This window comes from Carettochelys insculpta, chromosome 19 (assembly GCF_033958435.1).
Source record: "Carettochelys insculpta isolate YL-2023 chromosome 19, ASM3395843v1, whole genome shotgun sequence".
Taxonomy (NCBI): Eukaryota; Metazoa; Chordata; order Testudines; family Carettochelyidae; genus Carettochelys; species Carettochelys insculpta.
The window spans coordinates 21760150-21778176 of NC_134155.1; the positions used below are offsets into that span (position 1 = coordinate 21760150).

Consider the following 18027-nt stretch of genomic DNA (forward strand, 5'->3'; position numbering starts at 1 on the left):
CTTACTGAATTAATATAATTGAGACCTGTGAACAGCTAGATTAGACATTTTAATAATCCATAATATGGTGCTGTAGGCCATATGTTTCAGCTAGATGTCAGCATGGTTCATCTCTGGGAAGGGAAGATGGTTTTCAGGATTTAGTCACTGTAGAACAAATCTGTCTGGTTTCTTAGCCTAGTAAATATAAATTTAACGGTAACAGAGAGGAAGCTGTGCTAGTCTATACACTATCAAAACAAAAAGCAGTCAAGTAGCACTTTTTGCTAGTCTTTAAAGTGCTACTTGACTGCTTTAAATTTAACAGTGTGAGTTGTGCCACTCCCTTCAGCAGAAGTCCTAACAAATCTCTAAATAGGTTTGCTCATCAGCAGGTCCAGTCTTGCAAATATTCCACATGTAAAAAACCTCACTGATATGAATACTGGCACTGGAAACAGTTGAAATATTTGCATGAATAAGGGACGCACGTTTGGATGGACTGATGCATTTCTACTCTCGTCATAGTCAGTGTTAAAACTTCCTTTGATTTTACTTCTTCAGAATCGGTCCCTTAGACCTTACCCTAGATGAAAATTCTCATCCAAAGTGTGGCATATGTATTTTCAGAAGTTTGAAATCTTTTAAATGTTAACATGTCTTAAAGGGAATCCGTAAGCATCCAAAATCAAGACCTGTGCAGGCTCAGGCAAAGCATGCCCGGTTTCAAGAGACCACTGTAGCTTTCAGGCTAAAAGAGAGCAAGCCACTCGTTAAGGAGAGTAGAACACCGTGGATACCTCCAAATCCTACATCCCCACCTGCTTCACCTAAACGGTATGTTAACGTTCTAGCTGGACATGCTTTTTATATTTGTAGCCCGCAACTGTATTTATAATAACTAAATATGGTCAATTTTTACAGGTGCTTTTATTCAGAAGTCTAAATACAAAAATGGGTGAATTTCAGTGCCAGGTATTAAATGAGGGTATTGGTATAATAGGCATTACAGAAACTTGCTGGAACAATAATTGGCAATGGGACATGGAAATGGCAGGGTACTAAATATATAGCAATGACAGATGAGCTCATGCTGATGGGAGAATGGCACTATATGTGAAAGAAAGCATAGAATAAAAATGGAAAAAATCTTCAAACTTCTACAATAGAATTTCCATGGATAGGAATTCCACTGTTGAACAATAAAAGTATAGCAGTAGGAATATACTACCGACTATCTGACTGGGATGGTGATGGTGATTGTGGAAAATTCAGGAAGATTAGAGGGGCTATGAAAGCAGAACCTGAGTAATTATGGAGCAGTTCAACTAGCCATATGGTTTTGGGATGTCACCACAGGATGGCATGCAGACATAAAATTTCTAGACTCCATTTAATGGCTGCTTTTTGGAGTAGCTAGTCCTAGAACCTGCATAGGGGAGAGTTAATTCTTGATTTAGTCTTAAGTAGGGCACAGAATCTAGTCCAAGAGGTAATTTATAACTGAACTGCTCACTAGTAATGATCATAATGTAATTAAATTTACCATCCTTGTGGGGTGAATGTAGCCAAGAAACACCCCCAGAGTAGCGTTGAGGAAACTATTTAAATGGAAATTAACAATAATAGTCATGAATGAAATGTCTACAAGATTCATGGAAATTATTTAAGGAACACCATAGTAACGACTTAAACTAATTGTATACCTCAAATAAAATTAAAAACAAAAACAGTAAGCGGTCCAAAAGTGCCCCCCATGGCTAAAAAAGATGCAGAGGCAAAAAGAAATCCTTTACGATTTGGAGGTTAAAAGTTAGTGAGGAAAATGGCAAGGAGCATAAACTGCCAAGTTAAGTGTGGAAAATATAATTAGGAAAGCTAAAAAAGAATTCGAAGAGCAACTAGCAAAAGGAACCAAAGCTAACAATAAAAACGTAAGGACTTCAGAAACAGGAAGCCTGCCAAGCAGTCAGTAGGGCCACTGGACAATTGAACTACTATACACTCAAGACAAGGTCATTGGAGAGGCCAAATAAATTCCTGGTGTTAGTCTTCATGGCAGAGGCCGTGCGTGATCTCAGTACCGGAGCTGTTCTGTTTAGGTGACAGATCTAATGAACTGTGCCTAGTTGAGATGTCAGTAGAGGAGATGTGGGAACAAATTGATTAATTAAACAATAGTAAGTCACCAGGAGGACCAGATGATATTCCCCAAAGAGTTCTGAAGGAGCTCAAATATGAAATTACAGAACTACTAACTGTGGTATTCTAGGTATCACTTAAATCAGGCTTTGTATCGGGGACTGGAGGATAGCTGCTGTAATGACAGTTTTTTAAACAAAAGATCCAAAGGCCAACCGTGCAATTACAGGCCAACCTTGCAATGACAGCACCAGGCAGGTTGGTTGAAACTATAGTAAAGAACAGAATTATCAGGTACATAGGAGAACACAGTGTGGTGGGGGAGAGCCAAAACAGCTTTTGTAAAGAAAATTCACACCTTCCAGCCTACCAGAATTTTTTGAAGGGCGTCAAAAAACATGAACAAGGTTGATCCAGTGGCTGTAGTGTACTTAGACTTCCTTAAATCTTTTGACAATGTTCCTTAAAGTCTTTTAAGCAAATTAAGCAGTCATAGGGTAAGAGGGAACATCCTCTCATGGAACAATAACTGAGCAAAAGATAGGAAACAGATAGTGCAGGTAATTTTTCACACTGGAGAGAGGTAAATAGTGGGGTCTCCCAAGGACCTGTAAAGGGACTAGTGCAGTTTGGTATGTTCATAACTGGTTTGGAAAAAGGGCTCAACAAGTAAGGTGGAAAAGTTTGAAGATGATTTAAAATTGCTCAAGATAGTTAAGTCAAAAGCTGATAGTGAAGAGTTACAAAGGGACCTGAGAGAACTGAGTGACTAAATGTAAAAATGAGAGATGAAATTCAAGGGTCGTAAGTGTAAAGTAGTTAAGATTGGAAAATGTAATTCCAACTGTAAATAGAGCCTTGTACAGATACAGTATTTTTATCTGCATTCACACCTGTATATGCAAAAATGAGCTGTCGATATTGGTATTGACATCCTGTGAATGTTGATACCTACAGTTCTAAAAGGGAGATCCAGGGGTTTTCAGGGTTCTGGCTATATATACAAAAGGAAGGGCATAAATTAGCTATTATCATGCAAGAGACTTCTTGGGATTATCGCGGATAGTTTTTCTGAAAACATCTGCACAATGTACAGTAACAATTAAAATATCTAACAGAATGTTAGGAATCATTAGGGAAGAGATAGATAATTAACCAAAATATATATAGAATGCTACTATATAAATCCATTATACGTTTACACATTGAATGCTGAATGGAGCTCTGATGGCCCATCCTTAAAATAATGTATTAGAATTGAAAAAGGACAGAGCAAAAGCAATTGAGGTAGGGAAGAACCTCCATATGAGGAAAGGTTTAAAGAGACTGGGACTGTTCAGTTTGGAATAGAAATGAGTAAATGGGGATGTGATAGAGGTCTCTAAAATAATGAATGATGTGGTGAATGTGGATATGAACATGTTTTCTTGTTCACCTAACACAAGAACCACCCAATGTATTTGATAGGTAGCCAGTTTAAAATAAACATGAGGAAGTACTTTTCATGCAGTGCCCAGACAACCTGAGGAACTTGTTGCCAGGGGATGTTGTGAAGGCCCAGCAGTTCAAAAAAGATCTAGATAAGTTCATGGAGGATAGTTCCATCTATGGCTATTGGCTGAGATCCTTAGGAATGTAGCCCCGTGCTCTGGGTGTCCCTAAACGTGTGACTGCTAGAAGCAGAATCTGGATTGCAAAAGGATTTCCTCATCCAACAATAGCCATATTCTGTTCATTCCTTCTGAAGCATTTGGCATGGCCGCTGTCAGAAGACAGGGTACAGGACTGGATGAACCATTGGCCAGACATGGTCAAACCATATTATGTTCTTTAAACATACAGACTAACAAGGAGTGTTTGTTGATTCAGTCCGGGGTCTGGGAATAAATGTTTGAATAATTGATTTAGTATAATAAACATTTTAAAATTACTCTTTTAAATAGTCACATTTTAAATTGATATTATTTGACGTTTAATTCAGAATTTCATACAGTGTGTGTGTGAGATAAGCTTTTGCAGGGTAGATTCTAAGATAGCAGGGCAAGTTTTGTAAAAACTTCAGTGTGATTCTTTGAATTTATTTCCCTTCTCTGCTATTTAAAAATGTTAGCTAGATTCTTGTAAACTAGAGTTTAAATAGCCACAGCACATCAAACTAATGAGTGCCCTGATCAGTATTCCATGTAAGATGAGTGCTTGGGTCCTTCAGGTGAGAGTCAGATGTCACCCAGCTGATTAACATGGCACCCGCAGCCAACAGCATATGTTGCTACCGGTGGTCCACATTCCCATATGCCTTAGTGCACGTAACACAATTTATTCTGCCCATGGATGGAAAACTTAGAGGGAACCGTGGCCCTGATTCTGTGATGGATTTTGTTTAAGTGTTACTGTGCTTCTGCATGGAGCTCCATTACAGATCCTGTGTTTACAAAAGGGAGGAAATTCAAGGCTAATGTCACCAGCTTTTCATGTTAATGTCCATTTTTTAACTCAGATCCTGGTCCTGAAAACACTTTTGCACATATTTAAGTTTGAGAGCATTAATTTCAGTGTGACCAGTATCAGAGAGGTAGCAGTGTTAGTCTGTAGCTTCAGGAACAACAAAACGTCTTGTGGCACCTTATAGACTAACAGATATTTTGAAGCATAAGCTTTTGTGGGCAAAAACCCTCTTAATCAGATGCATGAGTGTGGGGGGGCGGTTTCCGAGTGGTACTTAAAGGGATATTTAAATACCCCTCTGAAACCATCCCGCCCCCACTCATGCATCTGATGAAGCAGGTCTTTGCCCATGAAAGCTTATGGTCCAAAATTTCAGTGTGGTTACTGATGTGACTAAATTGAAATTGTGTGTAAATTCCTGCAGGACTGAGGCCTAACTGAATCATGTTTTGGTATAATAAATTTGCCTTCTATAAACAGGATTTTTTTTATGGTACAAAAGTGGGAAAGGGAACTCAATAATAAATAGGTATTTTCCTCATTCACAGGGTTCCTGGTGGATATGTGAATGCTAGTCCCAAAGCTTCCAACCGAGAGCAGTCACCTTTGCAGAAAGGGAGGACTGAAGAAGGAAGATTAGGAGCTATTGAAAAAGAAGCTCTCAGGTTGGCCTAGATGCCTTTATTCAGAGATGCAAACAATAAATTATTTTTCTAAATGCATAAGGAAAGACTGTTAATGCTCTTTAGTCAGGCAAAAACTGAATTTAGGCCACTTTTCATATGAAGGGCTATACTATGGAACCATGCAGTCATCGTCTTGTTAATCCATCCAGGGAGTCACCTGCAACACTAGCACACTGCTATTTTACAAGCCGTGAAAAAGAACAAACACATTGACATAAAACACCCTCCCCCGCCTGATAGAGAAAAAATCATTCCAAAAATTCAAATCACCACCATCAGAAGACTGCTAAACTAACAAAGGAAAACAACACTTCAAAAACAAAACAATGGGAAGGGAAGAGGAAACATTGCAAAAACACAAAACAACAAACATCTCAAAGTTTGGTGTTGCAATGGCCCTTGGTTCTGTTGGCTTGAAAGTAAAATCATGGTGAATGCAGGAGCAGGCTTTGACTAAGCTTGCATTTTGTTAACAAGAGGGTTATCCAAGAAGTTATTTCAGTAAACATCAGCTGTAACAACTTAGCTTTCAAAAGTTTACCTCTGTTTTTTTCTTTTTTCTCAAATATATTTTTTCATTAAATCTTCAACATTGCTACTAACCATACAAACTGCAGAGCTCCAAATAAAAGGAAAAATGAAAGCATCTGTTAAAAATTATTAAATAATAACTTAAAGAAGGTGGGTTAATTTTTAAGGTAAAATATTAATAGTTTGCTTTTTATGCTTACCTCAAATAAGCTCCGCACATTTAAGAATTTTAAAGTAAACTTTTCTTTTAAATTAAGTTTTAGGGCATGTATTGTTAACCCTTTAAACCCCACATTGCAACACCAAAAATGTTTTATGTTTTATAAAATGGAATAATATGGGCCAAAGTTAAGCTTAGTATAATTCATTCACAAGCAATATTAAACAAGGCCCGGGTCTAGCATACATAGACTGCAGCTTGCTCAGTATCATGACAAACACTCCATTAAACATCCTACTTGGTGCTCGATGTGTCAATCTTCCGTACCATGTTTACTATAATATTTAATGAATAAGGGGTGTTTTAGGAAAGCTGAGGAATTATAGGGAAAAATTATTCCATCATTATGGATTTGAAGTAATAAGAATACTTCCCACTTTCATGCCATCTTTGCAACACGTTAATGCATTCGACTAAGGCTCTCACACTCTTGTGTGGTAATTAAATGTCATTATCAACCTCTTAAGGTGGGCCAGAGCCACCAGAAAGTCCACACAGGGTTTAGAATCTAGGTTTCTCAACTTCCACAGCTGCTCTGTATTCTGAACTCTGTCTCCAAAACACAGTTCACTTAAAGATGTTCTGTGCAACAGAACAAAGATTTTTCTTGCCTCAAATTTAACATACTTAACTTCTCATTGTTTAATCTTTGTAGAGGTTTTCATTTACCCTGAATATGTACAATTTCCTTACATACTCTATGCCAAACATGCATTTTATTTTCTTGATTTCTCTGTCCTGTCTTGCCATTTTGTCTCTGAAGACTAGCAGAAACATCAACAAGAATGAAGGAACTTACAGAATTCAGTAGAGAAGAAATGGAGAAAATACAAAAATTGAGGTAATTATCCAGATTAAAAGTATGATGATACACAGTAGCAAGTTTGATAGCAGATCTTTCATGTCCCTGTTTTCTTAAATTGGGGTTATGTTCCTATGTCGCATCAGATTTTCACCAAAATGCGGCGTCGCTTTTTTGGTTTGGTTTGTGTTTAAGTAGGTCAGAAGGTGTTTCACCTACACGGCTAGCTGACAAGGTGGAGAAAGCAATTCTGGAGCGTTTAGAACCTCTCTTGGACAAAGCACAGGTACGTTCAAAGCTTGTGCTGACATTTGAAGAGTCTCTTAGATTTATAAAACATTTATAATCAGGAAAGTAAAATAGCAGGTTGTCTTAAATGGCTAGCATAAAACTTGTCCAAAATAGGTTATTGAATCCAAATCATTTGCAGAATATTTTCTTTCTCAGTATGGTCCTTATCTACTGGACTAAATTTGCCACATCTACAGTAAATTAATATTTTTCCTGTTATCTTGTGGCCAAGCAGATAAACCGGGCATCATTTTGAATAATTATGAGCATTCCATGTTAAATATTACTGATGTTGATCAGATTAATTAGGAATTCATGTCGTAGCTTTCCTTTATAACAGTGTTCATTTGTGCTAATACAACATAAAGAGTATGTTATAAACCTTAACGTATTTCTGTTTCATTAGAAGGTCAATCGGTCTTTGGAAACAAACACTCATTTGAAGGATTCTTCGTTTATCAACCAACTGTCATCCGAGGCTGCTGAAAAAGTATGTTCTGCTTGGATATAATGGAGTAAAGCTGCTCAAAATACATGATGATGTTTTGCCTTGTACGTGATGGGAAAAGGCTGGAACAGTATATTTGATTATTTAAACTGTGGCTTGTGCCAGTAGCAACTAAATAGAATAGCCTTACTCCTCTTTAATTAGGATGCTGATTATAGAAACATTTTTGTCCATTGTCATGTTTTAAATAAGCAAAGTAGGATTCATTATACATGGAGAAAATAGGTATCAATAAGTATTTTTTAAAAAAGCAAAATTATTTTCAGAAATGTAGTATATAAGGCTAATAGAGACATTGTTTCTAGGTATAGTATTTGATCCAAAATATTGTATATTGTAAAGAAATGCTAGAAAAAGAAATTGGGGTATAAAAGGTATAGCTAGAAAATTAGCCATGTTAAAGACTAGATATCCATTTAAATAGTCAATCTAAGATGATATACTTGGTATTTATGTGGCTCTAATCCTATAAATATACACCTGCTTAAACTGATATACATGAATAATCCCATGGGACTACTCATGCAAATAAAGTTAAACATGTCTGTAATTGTTTGCATGATTGTGTAGTCCTAGTTCTGTGGCTCCCTACAGGACCTCTGAATTTGGGGAGTGATGAGACCAGCCATCCTAAATTTGGAGGCCCAATCCTTCAGCATGCTGAGTTTCCTCAGCTCCCATTGGCTTGAGTGCTACTGCATTAAGTACAGTGCACATGCTGAAGTAATGTCGCTAGCTTGGTTTACTGTACGTGTGAAAAGAACAGTATTAAGAATGTATTTAGATTTGCATTAAAGGCAGCAGTTGAAAGAAATGAAGTGCCCATTTAATAAAACTAATAACTGCTTTTAGAAATTTTAACAAGACATACATTTGAACCACCTTCCAAAATAGGTATGTGTGTATATATGTATCTGTCTATTTGAGAAAGTCTATGAGTGTGTGTAATGTCTGTTTGTTCAAGAACTTGTCTTAAACGGTAAGAACTAGGACTACAAAATTTGGTATACAGTGTCTCCCTATTATAACTTAAAGCAAGGCAAGTGTTTGGTTGTGCCAGAGCAGTAGGATGTTCCTGGAATGGGACTGTTTCCCATAAAATGGAAAGGGAGGACTCTGCTATTTAATGACCTCTGGGGGGCAGCAGGGAATATGGGATGCAAAGCAAAGACAGTTATATTGGATAATGACCACAGGAGGGCAGTAAGGGGCCAGATATAGGGACCAGGACAACACTGAGGCAGCAAAGGGCAGGAATGGGGAAAGGGACAGCTGTCTACTATATATTTGAGAGAGTGTGTGTGTTTCTCAGCTGGAGGGGCAGCTGTGCCTGCTGGAGCTTCAGCAGCAATGGCAAAGTGCTTCTCACCCAGCCCCAGGCTGTTGTGGTGAGAGAGGGCTGGGGTAGTCCTCTATCTCCAAGGCAGCCTGCATGCTGAACCCATCCACCCAGAGCAATTAATGATTTATATGAACCAAAACAAAAGTTAATTGGCTTAAGGAGCTGAGCAACACTGGGCAAATCTAGTGTTTGTGTGTGTATGAACACATAAAATGTTTGTTCTTCTTCGAGTGTCCCCGTGGGTGCTCCACATTAGGTGTCGGGCTCGCCCGGCGCCGCAGATCGGATCTTCCAAGCAGTTTCTGCCGGACCGCGCATGCGCCGGTGCGCGCCGCTCCCCCGCGCGCTCCCGGCCATGTGCGCGATCCGGTCCCCGCCAGTTCCTCTTAACTGCCGTCGGCTGCAGACGGAATCCAACTAGGCTAAGGCCAAGTAGTGTATTCAATGGCTTTATCTGTTTTTTCTTAAAGTTTTTTCAGGCACTTAGGCTACTATAAGCTAGCCGTTTGTTATTTTGTAAAAAAAAAAAATAAAAACAACAACGAACAAGCTAGGAGAGGGACAGCTCAGCCAGTCCCAGTAACAAGCGCCGGAGGCCAGGAGCTAGGGCTATCAGCCCTCCGGCTAAGGCAGACCATCGGACGGGGAAAACGGCACAAAGAAGGTGCTAAGTACCCACTTAAAAACACAAAGACTCACCAACAATGTCCTCTTCAGGCTTTAAAAAAAAAAAAAAAAAAAAAAAAAAAAAAAAAAGCTGCTTCTTGACAAGGCCCTCCAGCCAGAAGTGCCGGAGCGGCCGCAGCAGGAGGGACCCTCCGGGGCCCTTAAAAGGAAAGCTGCCTCCCTCACCCCATCAGCGCAGAAACGGAGGAAAGTATCTCCAGCCCGATCCCTGCCGGCAGCAACAGCGAGCGGGACGGGAGGAGCAAGCAGCCCCCAGCCGCAGCAACAGCTGATCGGCGGCGGCACGGAGAGCCACGTGGAAGCGGCTCAGCCTCCAATACTCAGCCAGCCGCCCCGCACCGCAGGCAGGGCGGCGGCTAAGCAAACGCCGGTACTGGCGGCACCGCAGGCAGCGGCACCGACCCCCGGGGAACCGGCGGTGCAGAGCGCGCAGGCACGCAGCCTGCCGGCACCGGAGGACACCGCACATGCGGCATCGCCCTCGAGCGTGCCGAGCTCGGTGCAGACGGGGCCGGAATCCCCTGTATGCTCCCCAGCCCGATCCCTGCCGGCAGCAACAGCGAGCGGGACGGGAGGAGCGAGCAGCCCCCAGCCGCAGCGACAGCTGATCAGCGGCGGCACGGAGAGCCACGTGGAAGCAGCTCAGCCTCCGATAATCAGCCAGCCGCCCCGCACCGCAGGCAGGGCGGCGGCTAAACAAGCGCTGGTACCAGCGGCACCGCAGGCAGCGGCACCGACCCCTGGGGAACCGGCGGTGCAGAGCGCGCAGGCACGTAGCCTGCCGGCACTGGAGGACACCGCACGTGCGGCATCGCCCTTGAGCGTGCCGAGCTCGGTGCGGACGCCGGAATGCCCTGTATGCCCCCCAGCCCGATCCCTGCCGGCAGCAACAACGAGCGGGACGGGAGGAGCGAGCAGCCCCCAGCCGCAGCAACAGCTGATCGGCGGCGGCACGGAGAGCCACGTGCAAGCGGCTCACCCTTCGATAATCAGCCAGCCGCCCCGCACCGCAGGCAGGGCGGCGGCTAAACAAGCGCCGGTACCACCTACCCCCGGAAAACCGGCGGTGCAGAGCGCGCAGGCACGCAGCCTGCCGGCACCGAAGGACACCGCACATGCGGCACCGACTTCGAGTGTGCCGAGCTCGGTGCGGACGTGGCCGGGATCCCCTGTATGTCAGGGGCGGAGTTACCTCCTCAAGGGAGGGGGAAGACTGCACACAAGAGGAGGCATTGCAGCCCCTCTCCGCACAGGGCTGTGTAGTTGCTTTCTCACAGCCCTCCGCTATGTTGCAGACTCCAACTAGAAGGCAGGGGTCCCCCCCCTCCTTGGCCTACCCGGAGCCCCCTTCTCCATTTCTGCAACCAGCCTCACCCTGGCTGGGACCACCTCCACCCTTCCTGGGATTTGAACCGCTGGACTATTAGGCAAAGTCGCTCTCTCCAGGGTCTCGACGGTCTCCCTCCCCCAGACGCAAAGGGTATGCACCAAGGGAGTGGTCTAGGTCACCTTCCCAAGACCAGTGCTTATACTGCCGTGGTCGCCCCTACCACGCAGGGCATAGACACCATCGGCAATCTACTAGGGAAAGATCCCTACGAACGATCTCGTACCCCCAAGGGCAATTGTGACCGGGGACAGAGACTTAAGCATCTCAGGGGGGACTGGTTATGGAACCCCGAGATTTTTCCTCGCACACCTCTAGTGAGAGGGTGTACCATCATCAGCAGGAACCGGAAGGGTCCAGAAAGACGTACCCCAGCGGTTCCTCGCTTTCCTCCCCGGATGAGGCTACGGCCCCGGGGGGCGTCCATCCTCCGGACGATCTCAAACAGTTCCAAGAGCTGTTTTACGAGGGTGGCCTTCACGCAAGGCTTCCAGACAGCAAAGGTGCAAGAGCAACACCATAAGCTCCTCAAAAATCTGAGACCTCCGGCCTCCTCCAAAATAGCAATACCGCTGATGACGCAATCTTGGAGCCTGCCACTATGATATGGCAGACTCCTGCGACTATTCCGCCTGTCCACAAAAGAGCGAAAAAAAAAAAAAAAAAAAAAAATACTTCGTGCCCACGAAGGGCATGGAGTTCCTGTTCAGCCACCCACAACCAAATTCTTTGGTGGCGGAGTCGTCGCAACGTGGGGGAATAAACAAACATGCCAAAAAGCTAGAGCTGTTGGGCAGAAAGGTCTACTCCTCCTCCACGCTACTGTTGCCAATGGCAAATTACGCAGCGCATCTAGCGAACCATAATTTCAACAACCACATTAGGTTGACCTCCCTCATGGACTCGCTTCCAGAGGGCACGAAACCAGTGCTCAAGGCCATCATCCGACCATTTTATAACCAGTGGCAAAGGATCACCGCAGACACATGGGTGCTGGAGATCATAGCCACGGGGTACGCCATCCCCTCCCAGTTGCTTCCACCGCCATGACCTCCACCCGGGGCCCCACCTCCAGGAGACCTCCCATGTAGCGAGGCTCAAGCAGGGGGTAGACCATCTCATGCTCGTAGGGGCAGTGGAAAGAGTGCCGGAGCAACTGCAAGGGAGAGGGTTCTACTCGAGGTACTTCCTCACGGGGAGGTCCATCTTAGATTTTCGAGGCCTCACCGGTACCTGCGCAAGCAACGTTTTCGGATGATCACAAACGCCTCCATCCTTACGGCACTAGACGATGGAGATTGGTTCGCAGCCCTCGACTTACAAGGTCCTACCGTTTGGGCTCTCCTCAGCCCCCAGAGTCTTCACCAAGACCTTGGCAGTGGTGTCAGCCTACCTGCACAGACAGGGGGTATTTATATTCCAGTATCTGAATGACTGCCTACTCAAAGGGGCCTCAAAGGAGGAGGTACTACGCATAATATGTGTCACAGCAGGCACGTTCTCTTCGCTCGGCCTGCTTATCAATCTGACAAAATCAAAGACAGACCCCACACAGGACATAGAGTTCGTAGGGGCACGCATAAATTCTATTACAGCGAGGGCGTATCTACCAGAGACTCGCTTTCGGGCCATCGGCTCCCTCGCGCAAGGCTTCACCTTCAGCCCTATGGTGCCGGTTCTGACGTGCTTACAGCCGCTGGGCCACATGGCAGCAGCAACGTTTCGTACAACAGAACGCCAGGTTACACATGCGCAGCATGCAGCATTGGCTGGCGAGCGTATACAAACCGGCAGCACACACTGTTCACAGGATGGCGTCGCCCACAACGGAGGTGCGCAAATCCCTGCAATGGTGGGTAAACCCAGAGAACCTGCTAACAAGGGTACCCTTCCACCAACCACACGTATTGGTTTTTCTTACTACAGATGCCCCCCTCATAGGGTGGGGAGCACACATGGGCGAAGAGGTGACGCAAGGGCTGTGGTCCTCTATGGAGCAGTCACTGCACACAAATATACTGGAGCTCAAAGCAGTGTTCAACGCCTGCAGACACTTTCGAGACCAACTGAAAGGCAAGGTAGTCGGGATCAGTACAGACGATACCTCCACCATGTTTTATATAAATCGGCAAGGAGGAGCTCGGTCCCGTGCCTTATGTGTAGAAGCAGTCCGGTTGTGGAACTGCTGCATCGCCAACAATGTAACCTTGAAAGCCTCGTACTTACCAGGCGCTCGCAATGTGAAGGCAGACCAGCTGAGCAGGCGTTTCGCACTCACGCACGAGTGGCAGATCCGTCCCGATCTGCTGCAACCGATTTTTCCACGCATGGGGTTTTTCCCCAGATAGACCCTGTTTGCTACTCAGCACAACAAGAAGTGCCCACGATTCTGCTCCAGGGCAGGACTGGGACGGGGGTCCCTGAGGGATGCCTTCGCGATCTCATGGAGGGGCCCCCTGCTTTACGCTTTCCCTCCCACAGTGCTCATCCACAAAGTGTTGCAGAAAGCCAGGAGGGAAGGAACCTGAATGATCCCGATAGTCCCAACGTGGGATCGACAGCAATGGTTCCCCCTATTCCTGCGCATGTCGGACCGGCCACTGAGGTCCCCTCCGGTGGCGCGGGATCTGCTCACGCAAGCCCAGGGGTCCATAGTGCATCCGCACCCCCAAAGCCTGCGACTACAAACGTGGTTAATCCATGGCTCAGCTCCCTAGAGAGCACATGTACGGAGGAAGTGCAGCAAGTCCTAGAAAGTAGCAGGAGGACTTCCACCAGGAAGACCTTCAAGCAGAAATGGACTCGCTTTACGGCATGGTGTTCTACCAAACAGCTAGCCCCCTTTCGGTGCCTATGGCTGTGATATTAGAGTATTTACTGGACCTCAAGAGAGGAGGACTCTCGCTATCCTCGTTTCAGGTCCACCTGGCCGCTATTTTGGTGTTCAGACACGAAGAGGAAGGGCACACGGTGTTCGCCCATCCCATGGTTACCAGGTTCTTCAAAGGGCTGGTAAGCCTATACCCCCCTCAGAAACCGCTTCCACCTCTGTGGAACTCGGACCTGGTGCTTAATGCGAAAAGGGGACCACCGTTTGAGCCTTTGGCCACGGTTTCCCTCCGCCTCCTTATGATGAAGACGACCTTTCTTCTCGCAATCACGTCAGCTCGCAGGGTGAGCGAGCTTGAGGCAGTTATGGCAACGCCGCCCTGCGCTGTTTTTCCAAGGAGGCGGTAACCATACGGCTGCATCCAGCCTTTGTTCCTAAAGTTTCTTTCTGAGTTTCATACTAACGAACCTATTGTTTACCCTTGTTTATCCAAAGCCTCATAACTCTAACAAAGAGGTGCGCCTACACCTCCTGGACGTGAGCAGGCGCTAGCTTTCTATATGGACAGGACCAAGTCCTTCCGGAGAACGGATAGGCTCCTAGTCTCTATCGCTCCCAAATCAAAAGGAGAATGTCTCTCTTCGCAGAGAATCTCTAAGCACATCGTATCTTGCATAAAAATGTGCTACAAACTCAAAAAGACTCCTTTACTGGCCACGCCCAGGGCTCATTCCACTAGGGCGGTGGCAGCATCAACAGTCTTTTTTCAAGGGCGTTGCGCTAAAAGACATTTGCAGAGTGGCGACCTGGTCATCCTGTGACACCTTCGCCAAACATTACGCCCTTCACAGGGTATTCCAAGAGGATACCCGTCTCTTGGCAGCGGTCCTCTCGGGGACAAGCTGCACATAATCCGATTACCCACCTCCTATCTTGGGTTACTGCTGGGTAGTCACCTAATGTGGAGCACCCACGGGGACACTCGAAGAAGAAAGAAAGGTTACTCACCGTAGTAACGGTGGTTCTTCGAGATGTGTCCCCGTGGGTGCTCCACTACCCGCCCATCCTCCCCGCTCCGGATCTCTGTTTAGTGTTTTGCAGGAGCATCCGAGGCGGTTGGTCAAGGAACTGGCGGGGACCGGATCGCGCACATGGCCGGGAGCGCGCGGGGGAGCGGCGCGCACCGGCGCATGCGCGGTCCGGCAGAAACTGCTTGGAAGATCCGATCTGCGGCGCCGGGCGAGCCCGACACCTAATGTGGAGCACCCACGGGGACACATCTCGAAGAACCACCGTTACTACGGTGAGTAACCTTTCTTTTTGGGTTTTTTGTATCTGTAGGCTGCAGCTAATGCAGATATGTTGAGTGAGAAGTTATTGGATGATCTTTTGGGAGGTGCAGCTCAGGAACTCTGGAATATGGAGCAACACAGGAAGATGCAAGCTGAGGCTGTAGCCATGCACGACCGTCCCAGTCTGGAGACAATGCTGCAAAGAATGGACGAAATAGAAGTAAGCAAGTATCTAAGTGCTAGTTGTTTGCAACATTGTCATCTGGTGCACCTTACAACCTGAGTTGATACATTCTAATTTTAAACAAGGACTTACTGGGACAGAACTTGGATAGAAGACCTTGAAGGAGAGTCTATATGCAGCAGAAAGTAGAACTGCTGATTCTGAATGTGACACTTTGCCTCTCAATCAGTACTGGACCAGCAATCAAGGAATAAGAGTAAGGATAGTGCAGTGATTAGAGGCTAGCTTTGATCACGGAAGATGTAGGTTTTCTGCTCCATCGTACTTCCTATGTTTATGTGCCTCAGTTCCTCATCTGTACATAACTTCAATAATTGTGAAGTTTCAGATATTACAGATACAGGGGCCATCTAACAACATATGGTGCTAGGTGGTGTTCCCTGAGGATGTCACCTTTAGAATGAGAAGACTTATTGAAATCAGTTGAACTGTTCTTCTGATAGGTGTTCACCAATGAGAGTAAGGGGATTACAAAATGTTTCCTAGTGTGCAAGTTTAACAACAGGTTGAACCTTCCTAATCCGTCACACTCTCGTCTGGCAACATCCGTCATGATTTTAGTTAGCCAGATGACCATTTATCGTGGGTGTGGTCAAATTTCCCATGGTCCCACAAAGCTTGTTTATGGTCCCCAGTCCTGGCTCACATTGTTCTGTGCTGTTATTTAGCTGTAATTTACCTCTTAATGCTTTCTAAAAGCCAAGTAAGTAATGAAAGTGACGGTAATGTATTAGACAATGTTGACTTCCCATGGTCTAGCAACTTCTCTCGTTCGGCACTGGTCAGGTCTCAAGGGTGCTGGGCTACAGAGGTTTAACCTGTATTATATCTCCAAGTTATGATCACTTTTGTGTAGCAAGAAAGTAGATGTGGAACCAGAAGCTACACAAAGCAGTTGAAGCAAAACATCTGTAAAAATAGCTACATTAAAAGTACAGCTGCATTACAAGTAAAGGTAAGAGGACTTAGAGATTGGCTATAAGCCTTGAACCTGCAAAATCTTTTGCAATTGCTTAAGTTTACTGCTGTGAGTAGCCCCATTGGTTTTACTGGGCCTGTTCATGGTATTGAAGTTAAGCATGTGCATAAATGCTTGTAGGATCTGAGCCATAGGATGTACAACCTGTAAGCAATCTGCCATGCTGCCAGCTTGCTCTTGAGACTCATAGTGCTGCACTTCAGTCAGGATATTTCTGTTAAGATTTTTAATTTTGTCACTGTTATATTTAAGATCGTCGGAGTGGCGGGGAGGGGGAGGATTTATACCATCGTCAAAAGGGGTCATTGCTTGCTTCTCTGTCAGGTTATTGTCAGTACAAATGAACTGGTTTAAACATCTGTTGATTAATTTTGTGTATTTTTAAAAAAGAGATACGAGGAAGTGGTTCGCAGGAGGTTTAATCGGATTGTCTATGCTGACTCAGAGTTCTGGGTGCAGGAAGGAAAAAGGGGTATGTGTTGACTTTTTTTAATTACAACTTTTTTTTTTGCTCCAGGGTGCATCTTAAATGTTAACATCTCATAACCAAAATTAGTAGATTAGATTTCGTAATTTTAATCACATAGTACCCGTTTGAGTTTGTGTGTTACAAATGCTGTATTAAATGAATATGCGCTATTTACCGCCTAAAAATTAATATCTGAAAACAGGAGATCCTTACTGAGAAGCACAAAGCTCATGTACAATCCTTCAGTGGGCTCAATTTTGAATGGATCTGATTGAAATCACTGGAGCAGCATTTGGATGCAAAGGTCTGCCTGTGCGGTCCAGCTGCAGGCATAAGGCCCGAGTCTTAACAGGGATTTTTTGAGGTTTATTTAAGTGAAGTTTTTTTTTCTTTCTTTTTCCAGTTATTCTTTGACAAAAATATACTTGTTTTTTTTTTCTTTGTAGCACCGATATTCTTTCCCTTTCTTTACTCAGTGTGGGTGAAACTTGCAATCTACCATACACAAAATCTTAGGAAATAGGTTCCTCCAGTCTTCCCCAACTCAGCAGTAGCAACAACCACCTATGGCGGTGGTGTCCAATGCACTAACCATATGTAGCTACTTGGCCAGGTGAGAGTAGCTAGTTGACTTGAACAATAAATATATTTTTGGAATAATGTGGCTAGTTTTCTATAGCCATAGCCACTATTGTGGCAACTGCTTCAGAACTAGTTGGACACTATGGACCTATGGGCTACGGATGCATATGTTGCCTCAGGCCATGGCTCTGATACTGACATTTGTCTGCATTGCAGCATAGTTTGAACAAGAACAGCCCATTTCTCCAGTTTGTAAAAGTGGAGAGATCCTAATTAGGTGGTGCTTTCTCCAGGCACTCTTTCCAACCCTTCTCTCTCAGGCTGCATGTACGCTACGAGATAAAATTGAACTTAAAGGAGTTAGTTCGATATTAAAAGTCACTGTTTTCACTGTAAATGCCATTAGCTCGAATTAGTGAGCCCTAATACCTATAATAAAATGTTTATATTACCAGATGGGTATAGCGTCAATTTTGAATTTAAAATTTCGAATAAAGGCTAGTGTGGAAGCACCATGTCTTTAATTCAAATATATTAGCCTCCAGAAGTGTCCCGTATGTATCCCACAAAGCTGTGCGGTGACCCTCCATGTATGGCTGCTTCCTTCTCCG

General features: G+C 44.7%; 1 protein-coding gene across 3 annotated transcripts in view; it reads left to right on the plus strand.

The window, feature by feature from the left end:
* KIAA0753 (KIAA0753 ortholog) overlaps positions 1-18027 on the plus strand; it is a 44133-nt gene that overhangs the window by 15196 nt on the left and 10910 nt on the right. For 2 of the 3 annotated variants that reach the window (XM_075013937.1, XM_075013938.1), the window contains exons 10-16: positions 647-816; positions 5115-5231; positions 6767-6844; positions 7001-7091; positions 7503-7586; positions 15192-15362; positions 16756-16837. In XM_075013937.1, coding sequence (XP_074870038.1) covers positions 647-816; positions 5115-5231; positions 6767-6844; positions 7001-7091; positions 7503-7586; positions 15192-15362; positions 16756-16837 — 793 coding nt within the window. The remainder of the gene's footprint in view (positions 1-646; positions 817-5114; positions 5232-6766; positions 6845-7000; positions 7092-7502; positions 7587-15191; positions 15363-16755; positions 16838-18027) is intronic. The other variant, XM_075013939.1, reaches the window with a different exon arrangement.